The sequence below is a fragment of the Chrysochloris asiatica genome, unplaced genomic scaffold, assembly GCF_000296735.1.
Source record: "Chrysochloris asiatica unplaced genomic scaffold, ChrAsi1.0 scaffold00319, whole genome shotgun sequence".
In the NCBI taxonomy this organism is placed as follows: domain Eukaryota; kingdom Metazoa; phylum Chordata; class Mammalia; order Afrosoricida; family Chrysochloridae; genus Chrysochloris; species Chrysochloris asiatica.
In genome coordinates this window covers 1,169,887-1,181,126 of record NW_006408837.1, presented here as the reverse complement: position 1 = coordinate 1,181,126, position 11,240 = coordinate 1,169,887, and the positions used below count along the sequence as shown (strand labels likewise).

Sequence of the window (11,240 nt, the reverse complement as noted above, 5' to 3'; positions counted from 1 at the left end):
AGACACACAGTGATGTGTCACATACATAGACACACAGACACACACGGTGCATTGTGCACACACACAGACACACAGATACACACACAGTGTGTGTGTACACAGAGACACACAGATACACACAGTGCATGTGCACACACACAGATACACAGTATATGTGTGCACACACAGACACACAATCACACAGGGTGCATGTGAACGCACACACACAGACACACAGTGATGTGTCACACACATAGATACATAGACACACAGTGTGTGTGTGCGCACACAAGACACAAATGGTGCATGTGAATCACACACACAGTGCTTGTGTGCACACACACAGACACACAGACATGAATGGTGCATGTGAACGCACACACAGACACAGTGCGTGTATGCACACACCTAGACACACAGATATAAACAGTGATGTGTCACACACACAGACACACAGTCACACAGGGTGCATGTGAACACACACACAGACAAACAGTGATGTGTCACACACTGAAACACACAGATACACATGTGCGTGTACCCATCTGCCTGCACAAACACTGTGTGCACACACACTCTACTATGCTGGCAGATGCAAATAGGTGTACATGTGTTCACCCACAAATACACATACATGCACTATAGGTGCTGGTGCACATGTGTGTACATGACCTGGTGTTCATGTATGTGTGTCAGGGAGGGGACGGCTTGTCCTCCTCACCTGCCCAAGCTCTGCATCCTGGAAGCCTGGTCCCGGGGTCCACCCTCTCTCCTTCCCACTGGCCCCGGCCCAGCCACCGAGTCCTACCCTGATGTCTCACATAGCAGCTCAGACAACACGCATGAACGGAACAGGGCCAGGCTTTCCCATCCTGACGCTCAAGACAAGAAACCTACTTCAGCCGTGTGCTAGGCTCTGTCCAGGCTCCACATAGCAATGAGCCCATTTCACAGATGGGAAACAGACTCAGTGAGGTAATAGCCACACAGAGACGCTGCTGGAGCTCTGGACTCGCTCAGCTGCCTCACAACAGATATTTGGGGCTGCTCCTTCTCGCTTGAGCTGTCCTGTACACCAGAGAAAGTTTGTGGTCCCACCAATGTGGCAAACCATCCTATCTCTGGATGGGGGTGGGGGGGGCACTGTCATCCAGGCTGCCACCACTAGGCTCAGCAGCTCTGGCTAATACCTGTCCCCCACTCTGTGGGGTGCATGAGCCCTTCAGCACTCACACCCCGCCTCCCCTCCAGGACACGGCTCACCAAGCAGCTTCCTCTTTCAGCAGCACCGCACAATAAACTGCAGTCACCCCTTAACTGGGCAGGACGGAGTGGGGAGTAGAGGGAGATGCTGAGGGCCCCCACCAGGCCCACTGACCACACCTCAGGGCCCCCTGCCCCTCCACTGCTGCCCCAGACCCCTTACCTCCCCTTCCAGGCTCCTCTCCAAGACCCCACCCATGCCCTCAGCCCACTCAGCACCCACAGTGCCCCTTCCCCACAGCACCCCTCACTCAGCACCGCACAGCATCGCCCCACTTTCCTGGCTCTTATTCTTCATGCGGGGGCTCCCTGCTCCATCTCCCCAGGCGACCTGCCACCTGCCTGTTATCCCATAAAGGTCTCCTCACCTGATGGCCCCCTGCCACCTTGTACCCCAACTTCCACACCTTCTGGGGGCTCCTCCTAGGGCAGCACCTGCCTCTTGAGGGTCATGACCCACATCTGTGTCCACCCCCACCCCCCACCTGGTGTACAGGCTCCAAAGGGCGGTGGGGTGCGGTAGGGTGGGGTCTGGGACTGAGCCAGACAACCACGCAGGGTGTAACCAACCACATGGGATGCCTGTGTATCCTCACCTAACAGAAACCAGTATAGAGGCATGGCAGCGGCCACAGCCTGCCATGGACACAGGTGATGGCCCACTGGCAGATGGAGGGACAGCAATACCCCTAGTCCTGGTCTGTGTTTACTCTGGGCTCTCCGCTGGGCTCTCCAGAACACCATCTGCTGTGCTGACGGAGCCCCCCCACTGGACTCATGTCCCTAAAAGGGTCTAGAGGAGACACTTCCTCTCCAGACCATTGTCCCTCAGCATGGCCTGAACTCCGTATCCTGTTTGTATCTGCAGCTGCACCCCTGGGTCAAGGGTGTGTGTGTGTGTGTGTGTGTGTGTGTGTGTGTGTGTTTGTGTGTTTCCAGCCTCTCCGTACAGTACAGGATCCCAGCTGTGCTCAGTCAGTGATGTTATACTGAGCCCTGATCTCTCCTCCCTCCTCTTCTCTTCAGACACCTCACTGCAGCCAGCCTGCTCTTCTCTGACATCAGAATGGTCAGGAACGTCCTTCCCACATGCATGGAGAAGGCTCTCTCTACATGTATGTAGAGTAACTGTGTGGACTAAATCATACATTTCTTTGTTGTTGTTAAGTTCTGTCAAGTTGGTCCCGACCCAGTATAGGGTTTCTGAGGAGCGGCTGGGGAGCTGGAACCGCCAACCTTGCAGTTCAAATGGACTTTGCAGTTCAGCGCATTAATGCACAGCACCACACCAGGACTCCATGTTCCTTTTGTTGTTGTTGTTGTTGTTAAGTGCCGTCGAGTCGGTTCCGACCCATAGCGACCCTGTACAGGGTTTCCGAGGGTGTAAATCTTTACGGGAGTAGAAAGCCTCATCTTTCTCCTGCGGAGCGGCTGGTAGTTTCGAACCGCTGACCTTAAGGTTCGCAGCCCGATTCGTAACCACTACGCCACCAGAGCTCCTTTTTGTTGTTGTTGTTAAGTGCCGTCGAGTCGGTTCCGACCCATAGCGACCCTGTACAGGGTTTCCGAGGGTGTAAATCTTTACGGGAGTAGAAAGCCTCATCTTTCTCCTGCGGAGCGGCTGGTAGTTTCGAACCGCTGACCTTAAGGTTCGCAGCCCGATTCGTAACCACTACGCCACCAGAGCTCCTTTTAGTTGTGATTAATTTTAACTTTGGAAGATGCATCCTTGTCCAGTTCTTCCAGACAGGAGCAGTATAAAGGAGACCGGACCTAGAATTCTGGGTGGAAGTTTGGCTTTGCCTGGGATGATATAAGGAAACTAAGGCTCAGAGAGGTCACCCCAGAGTCCTGGGGACTGAGCCCGGGGTGGCTCATGTCCCTTGGGTGCTCCTTGCTTCTTTGCTCTCCACTCCCCTGTCCCTCCCATGGCATCAAGAAGCCATCCAACCTGCCCAGTGTCCCTCCTTTGGGAAGCCAGGATCAGCTGACAGAGCCTCTGGGCTTATAGACTTTAGGGAATCCCCTTGAATTGGATGAACCTTTGCCCCTCAATTAGTCTGGACTCCACCCCACCAGGTGCCTTCGACTCATAGCAACCCTGTGCACAATAAAACAAAACACTGCCCAGTCCTATACCATCCTCACAAACATTGTGTTCCAGTCCCAGTGCCAACCCATCTCGTGGGGGCTCTTCCTCTTTTTTGCTGACCCTCTACTTTACTAAGCATGATGTCCTTCTCCAGAGACTTGGTTCCACCTGATGACACGTCCCAACTATGAAAGACAAAATCTCGACACCCAAGTTTCTGAAGTGCAGTGCTGAAGGAAAGGTGGGTTTGAACCACAAGGTCAGTGGTTCAAACCCACCAGCCACTCCTTGGAAACCCTATACAGGGTGCTATGGGTCAGAGCTGACTCTCAACAACAAAAACAAGGAGCATTCTGGGCTGCATGTCTTCCAAGACTGATTTAGACATGGAAATTCCATCTCTGGAGGGGTTCAGCGGACATCTGGCCCCAGAACATCTCCTGTCAGAGCCCCTGACCCCACAGCAGGGAAACCACAGTGAAGATGTCATAGAAGGAAAAATGAACAGTTTTCAGAGTGCCGGTTCACCATAGTGTGCTTCCAGCTCTGGGGGCAGCGATGGGCTAGAGGGCTAGGCATCTAACCAGCTTCTCAGACAACTGAGCTCTGGGCCCCACAGACACACACCAAAGGGTTAATCTACAACACACCTTCACTGGCTAATCTCAGGAATGCAGAGGCCCTGAGGGGCCTTGGAAACTGCCCCACCCCCCACACCACCCCTTGGACTCTGGCCTCCTAGACAGCCCTGCCCCCCAGGAATGAAACACTTAGAGAGCCACAAAAGTTACTTCAAAATTCTTCTAGCCTCATAACGTTCAGCCTTTGGCCTTTCCCAGTAAATGCAAAACACATTTATCCCATTGCATAATCCCCAAAGTCTCAAATCAGTTCTAAAAAACAGACATTCTTGTCGCCTAACAGATACTTAGAAATTAGCAGTTGAGATTAATTTTAGCATACAAAGGGGCTTCAAAAAAAATTCATGGAAAAACAGAATATAAAGATACAGGAATATTTCCCAGAACTTTTTGAAGCCGCCTGGTAAACTGATTTGCTATACTGTCACCCAGCTGTCAATTCATCTTCCTGTGGTGTCCTGCATGTTGCTGTGATGCTGAAAGCTATGCCATTGATAATTCAGATGGCAGCAGGGTCACCCAAGGTGGACAGGTTTCAGACTAACAACAGACCAGAAAGAAAGGTCTGGCAATCAGAAAGTCTGAGACTCTACCAGGAAAGACAAGTTGAAGAGGAATGGCATTACAATTCACTGTGATACCCAGGAGACAATCTAAGAGGGGTGGGGGTGTAAGCCAACACAGTCAGGGGGCTTTGTGGGTGGGCACTTTGTTCTGTGAAACAGGCTCAAGACACAATGCATACACATTTGCCTCCTTCCGCTTGCCCACCGCTTGTGTATGGGCAGAAGTATGAGAACTTCCATTCTAATGCCTGCTTTGTGGAAGGCTGAGGTTTCTAGTGGGAGTCCCAACTCCATTTTAAATATTGACCTAAATTCTGCCTACATTGAGCTCTTTCTATTAATCAGCATTGTAAATGCTTTACTCTCAGGCACAGTGTGGTAGAAAATGGATTAGGTCTTTGCTAGCCAGCCTGGTGTGCAGTGTGGTGCTGAATAATAAACACTGGACTGCTATGGTTGATGGTTCAAACCCACCAGTCATTCCTTGGAAACCCTATACAGGGTCGCTATGAGTCGGAAATGACTCTCGGGCACACAGCATGCCAGCCAGCCAGCCTGGGATGGCGTTGTGGACTGGTCTGCTTACCACAAGGTTGGTGATTCAAACCCACAAGCCGTTCCTCGGAAACTTCTTTAAAGAATTCAAGAGCAAAGATGTCACTTTGAGGCCTAAGGTGAGCCTGTCCCTAGCCATGATAATTTCAATAGCCTCACATACATATGTGAAGAGCAGAGATATCAGCTTGAGGACTAAGGTGTGCCTGACCCAGGCCATTGTGTTTTCAATAGCCTCATATGGATGCGAAAGCTGGACAGTGAATAAGGAGGATCGTAGAAGAATTGATGCCTTTGAGTTGTGGTGTTGGAGGAGAATACTGAGGGTGCCATGGACTGCCAAAAGAACCAATAGATCTGTTTTGGAAGAAGTGCAGCCAGAGTGCTCCTTGGAGGCCAGGATGGCTAAGCTTCGTCTCTCCTACTTTGGACATATTGTCCGGAGGAAACAATCATTGGAGAAGGATGTCATGCTGGGTAGGGTGGAGGGTCAGAGAAAAAGAGGAAGACCCCCAATGAGATGGATCAGCCAGGTGGCATCATTGATGGCGTCAAGTGTGGCAGCAGTAGTGAGGTTGGCCCAGGATCGGACATTGTTTTGTTCTGCTGTGCATGGGGTCGCTATGAGTCGGTTCCGACTCGATGGCACCTGACAACAACAACAACAACAACAACAACAACACATACATATGCAAGTTGGATGGTGAATAAGGAAGACCGTAGAAGAACTGATGCATTTGAGTGTGGTGTTGGAGAAGAATATTAAAAGGACCATGGGCTGCTAGGAGAATAAACAAATCTGTGTTGGAAGAAGTACAGCCAGAATGCTCCTTAGAAGCCAGGATGGTGAGAATTTGTCTCCCATACTTTGAGTATGCTATCAAGAGGGACCAGTCCCCGGAGAGGGGCATCATGCTTGGTAAAGTGGAGGGTCAGCGAAAAAGAGGAAGACCCCCAGCAAGATGGATTGGCACAGTGACAGCATCAATGGGCTGAAATGTAACAATGATTGTGTGGTTGACCCAGGACCAGGCAGAGTTTCATTCTGTTGTGCATAGGATCACTATGAGTTGGTATTAACTGGACAGTACATGAGTTCAAACCCACCTGAAGGCACTTCAACATCATCAAAAAGCCAGTCCAGGGCAGAACAGAGCAGCCTGGTCCTCAGGAATTAGCCTGGGTGTACCTTTAATGGAAGTTGGGATACCAGGGCCACATGGCCAAGAGTCACACCCGGCTGAGGTGGGCAGAGGGTTCCAGTACCAATCCTATAAATGGTTTCTAATCTGCAATAATGTGTATATCCCAAGCATGTCCCCTTTCCACTTCCATTGTCCCACCTGAGACAATAAAGATTGGATGCGCTGCCATCACGGTTTTATGATTCCCTTTGCCTTCCATGGTCTATCATTAGCCACACTGAACTCCTGGGTGGTGCTGTAGCAAACTACAAGGTCGGTGGTTCAAACTCACCAGCTGCTCCTTGGAAACCCTATACAGGGTCACTATGAGTCGGAACCAACTCAACAGCACTACCAACCACCACAAAGTGCCTATAAAGGATTCCTGGTGTGTAGACTGCTAACCACAAGGTCGGCAGTTCAAACCCACCAGCTGCTCCTTGGAAACCCTGTTAGGATAACTATGAACCAGAAACAACTCTCTAAAGATCCCCAGCAACGACAACAAGCATGCGTATCAAATGCTGTCTGTGGTGTCATTTACGGGCACTGTTGTGAACCATTGAGTCGCTTCCAACTCAGCAGAATAGAATTAGGAGAAAGTCTGAACTTCTGCGAGAATGTGACAGAATGTGACAGAGACAGGGTGTGGGCACAGGCTGTTGGAACACTGACATCCATAGATTTGCCCCACGCAGGGTTACCACAAACCATCCCCTTGTAAGAAGTAGACATCTTTAAGTGCAACAGAGCAAAGCACACTGCCTACCAGCCTGCAGAGAATGAGATGAACGCCCATTCAATAAACACAGGGCATTGGGAAACAGGCTGGGGACTGAGGCGAAGGAGACAAGCCTCCCTTCATCCAATGTCACAGAAGTGCACCCAGGTTTGTGATCCTTTTATTCAAGGGGAGTCCCTGGGTTCAGTCCACCCAGAGGCACCGTAGAAGCAAGGTCTGGCAATCGACTTTTGAAGACTTACCCTCCCACAGCACAGTTCTTGTCTGACACACATGGGGTCTCCAGGAGTGGGCTCCAGGGTACCTGGTGGTCTATTTTGAGAACTCAGACACAGCGGGTTCCAGCCCTACCCCCACCCCTGGTGATTTGACCTCCTCAGTGGTGTCCACTCTGGAATCGGGGCTCTGATTGGGCATCTGTAAAGTGCAGACGAACGTTTTATCACAAAGCTTCCCAAAAAGAGAAAGCAAAGACCCCAACCCAACCCATTCAGGCTTCGGTTTAGACCCGCACATTTCCCAGCAACACCCAGACCCAGGAAATGAAACAGACTCAGGACTCGGCTGACCCCTCGTCCAATATACTCGGCGTTGGATCTAGACTTGTAGCTAGGTCTCCAGTGGGGCTCGCAGGGCAGCATGGTGAGCGGGCTGTCCCTGCATGGCACGCAGCCAGCTCTGTAGAGTCTGGTGCCTCTGTCCTCAGCAGCTGAAGGCACTGACCAGGGAAGAGCCCACTGTGAGCGGAGTCCCTCCCCCTGCAGAACAGGAACTGCTCAGTGCAAAACAAGGGCATTAGGCCGAACTGGTTGCTGCCAGATGGGTGTCCTCAGGGGGCCGGCCAGCAGGAAGCCGTCAGCAATTCCCCAGCCTCAGCTCTCTGTCTGCCAGGAAAGGGCTCGGCCACATCCCGCCAAGCCCAAACCACGAGCACCAGAGACACCCCCTCCCCGCCCCCCACCCCAGGGCATCCTGGAGCCCCAAGAATTGCTGACTTCTTGCTGGTTCCTGCACCCTCCCCCCCCCCAGGGGCTGAGCCGGCCAGCTGACCAGCTGCCTGAGTGCATCCACGAAGGGTTTCTTCTGAGACAGAAGTTCCTGGTGGTGCTGATGGTTAAGCGCTCAGCTGCTAAAGGAAAGATCGGAAGTTTGAAATTACCCAGAAGCACTTTGGAAAAAAGGCCTGACCATCTATTTCCAAACAAAATCAGTCACTGAAGGCCTTGTGGAGTATAGTTATACTATGACATACAGGAAGCCCCCAGAAGTCAGGGTCCACCTCATGGCCACTGAGGAAGGGGGCGTCAGACCCGCAGTCTATTCAGCGCCTGAGTACGGGGTCAACCCCAGACAAGAGAACAGAAAGATGTAACGGTCCCTGGGGCTTCTTGTCACATTTTCATCACAGCACGGTAAGTTCCGAGAGTCAGAAGTAGCCCTTCGGTAAAACAGGGTGGGGCGAGGGGCGCTCTGAGGTGAAGGCGGCTCGACCAGGGGCTCCAAAGCTTCTCCAGTGATGGAATGTGTGTGTGGATGCAGAGTGGTCGCGGTGCATAGAACGAGCTGGGCGCAGAAGGGCACACAGGTGGTGGTGGGACAGGCGGGGCGCGCAGAGGGGGTGGGGAACACAGCTTGAGAGGGGTGTGCCTAGGGGCGGGGCATCCCCATGGGCGTGGCACTTGGCTGGAGACTGCTGACTGCCTGGTGGGGCTCACTGGGTGCCCGCAGGGTCCAAGTGCTCACAGACTGCCCCAACCCACAGGACACCTGTGCCTAGGCCCTGAACAAGCAGCAGACATGTCTGGCTCCTCAGCACCCATGAACAGCTCCTCCTTGCTCTCAGCCTGCAGCCATGGTTGGATTCCTCCCCAGCTCTCTGGTGGACTCAGGTGGACGGGTCACCCAGGTGGTGAGCTAAGATAGGACTCGTAGGACCAGCAGGGGAGGGAGTGTCCTATGTCCTATGACATGACAAGTGATAGCTCAAAATAGGTAAGAGCCCCTCAAATCCTCATCTCCTGCCCAGGCTGCCGCAGCCCCCACCTGCACCCTTCCCACACCATGTCCATCTGCAATATTTCACAGGGAGCAACTCAGTGCACGGTCTGCGTGTGAGATCCAGTGAGCTGGCCTGTTCAAACAGGTGTGGTGTGCTGTGGTCCACACCAGCTGGAGTCTGCTGATGACGCAAACCAGCTCTGGTCTAACGAGAGCGTAGAGCTGGATTCCCAATTCTAATCCCAGCTGTGCTCTGAACCAGCACACTGCCCTGTCTGTGGCTCTGTCTCTGTTTTCCCACCTGTAAAGTGGAGCTCACAGCTGTGCTTACGTGCCATGTGGGCTGCTGGCCCATTTCATAGATGAGGCTGAGAGGGCTTGCCGGGAAGTTATTGGTAAATGAAAGGAGAATGCCGTCTGCTCATCTGCCTGCACACACTCATCTACACTAATCCCCTTCACAGAGCCATTTCTTACAGGGGATTTGAGGGCTGCTGGGCAGGAAGGTGGCGGCACACCCCCACACTGCCAGTCCTACACAGGACAGAGATGGATCCTGGCCCAGGGCCAAAGACAGACAAGGACACAGAGAGACAAGGGAACTTTCCAGAGTGTTGTGATGGGGGAGCAGGGAGGTTGGGGCTCCCAAAAGCCCCTGATCTCACCTGGAGACATCAGGGGATGCTGCCTGGAGGAGGAGGCTAAGCCAGTCTCTTATGGGAAATAAATGCAAAGTACATTCACAGGCAGAGAATATACAAGATGTACCTGGAGCACATTGTAGTTCTAGATAGTAAAAGCTTGCTCCAGAGAGGTGGGGAGATAGAAAGACATGTGGATGAGTGGATGTGTAGATGATAGATAGATGATTGATACATGATAGATAGATAGATAGATAGATAGATAGATAGATAGATAGATAGATAGACCAGACAGACAGATAGATAGATAGATGGCTAGATGATAAATATATGATAGATGATAGATAGATAGACAGATAGATAGATAGATGATAGATGATAGATAGAAGATAGATAGATGATAGATAGATAATAGATGATAGATAGATAATAAATAGATGATTGATAGCTAGATAGATGATAAATAGATAGATGATAGCTAGATAGATGATAGATAGAGGATATGTGGATGGATAGATGGGTGGGTGAATAGATCATAGATGGCTGCATGGAGGGACAGATGTTAGAAAGAGATGGTTAAATGGATGACTAGATAGACAACTCAGGTGATGGGTGGGTGGGTAGATAGGTGGATGGATAGATGAATGGATGACAGACAGATGATAGAAAAATAGATGGATATATAGAGAGAGACGGTCAATTCCCACACTGACAAGAGTACATCACAAGAGCACAAGAACAAACTAAAATATCTCACAATAACTACAGCAACAAACTAAATAAAATAGCATACACAAGTGTATTTCAATGTATAAAATAAACACCCATGAATTTGCTCTGATGTATTGACAACGAAAGAAGCAGATGGTGAAGGAAATCCGATTGTGGTGGCGGTGAAGGGTAATGGATTTACCAAATCTGTCTTGAAAGGAGTACAGCCAGAATGCTCCTTGGAAGTCCGGGGGGGGGGAGACTTTGGCTCCCTGACTTTGAACAAATCATCAAGAGAGACCAAGCGCTGGAAAAAGGCATCATGCTTAATAAAACCAACAGGAGATAGACTGGCACGGAGGCAGCAACTATGGCTCAGACATGGCATTGGTTCTGAGGGTGGCACAGGACTGGACACGGTTTCCTTCTGCTGCTCCTAGGGCAGACGTGAGTCTGAACCAATCTGACAACAGCTAACCCAACAATCCTGATACGAATAAATGGTGGAATCCATCAATAAATTGGGGAAGGAGACAAATCTCCTGTTCAGGAGAACCCTTCACCCCTGAGGAGGGACCTGTAACCCCCTCCTCACCTGTGGACACAGCCAGTGACATCCTTCCTTGAAACAAAGTGTGGGGAGAAACACAACCTCAGCCAGGTAACCAATGGCGACAGCAACAGTGGTGTCCTTTTGTTGTTGTTGCTAACAGCTGTTGAGTGTGTTCCCACTCATAACGACCCTGCGTAGGGTTTCCCAGGAGAGGCTGGTGGGTTTGAACTGCTGACCTCGCAGTTCAGATGGCCGCTTCAGTCCACCGCTTACCCTACAGCGCCATGCCCATTAAGTACACATATTCACCCCTGC

The 11,240-nt window shown here is 51.2% G+C and overlaps 1 protein-coding gene across 1 annotated transcript in view; it reads right to left on the bottom strand.

The window, feature by feature from the left end:
• The window catches only part of SH3TC1 (SH3 domain and tetratricopeptide repeats 1), a 45,867-nt gene extending 38,204 nt beyond the window's left edge, over nucleotides 1–7,663 (bottom strand). Inside the window, exons 1-2 of the mRNA XM_006875321.1 lie at nucleotides 7,537–7,663; nucleotides 1,728–1,838 (exon numbers count right to left, since the gene is read on the bottom strand). Coding sequence (XP_006875383.1) covers nucleotides 1,728–1,838; nucleotides 7,537–7,663 — 238 coding nt within the window. The remainder of the gene's footprint in view (nucleotides 1–1,727; nucleotides 1,839–7,536) is intronic.
• Between the last annotated feature and the right edge of the window lie 3,577 nt (nucleotides 7,664–11,240).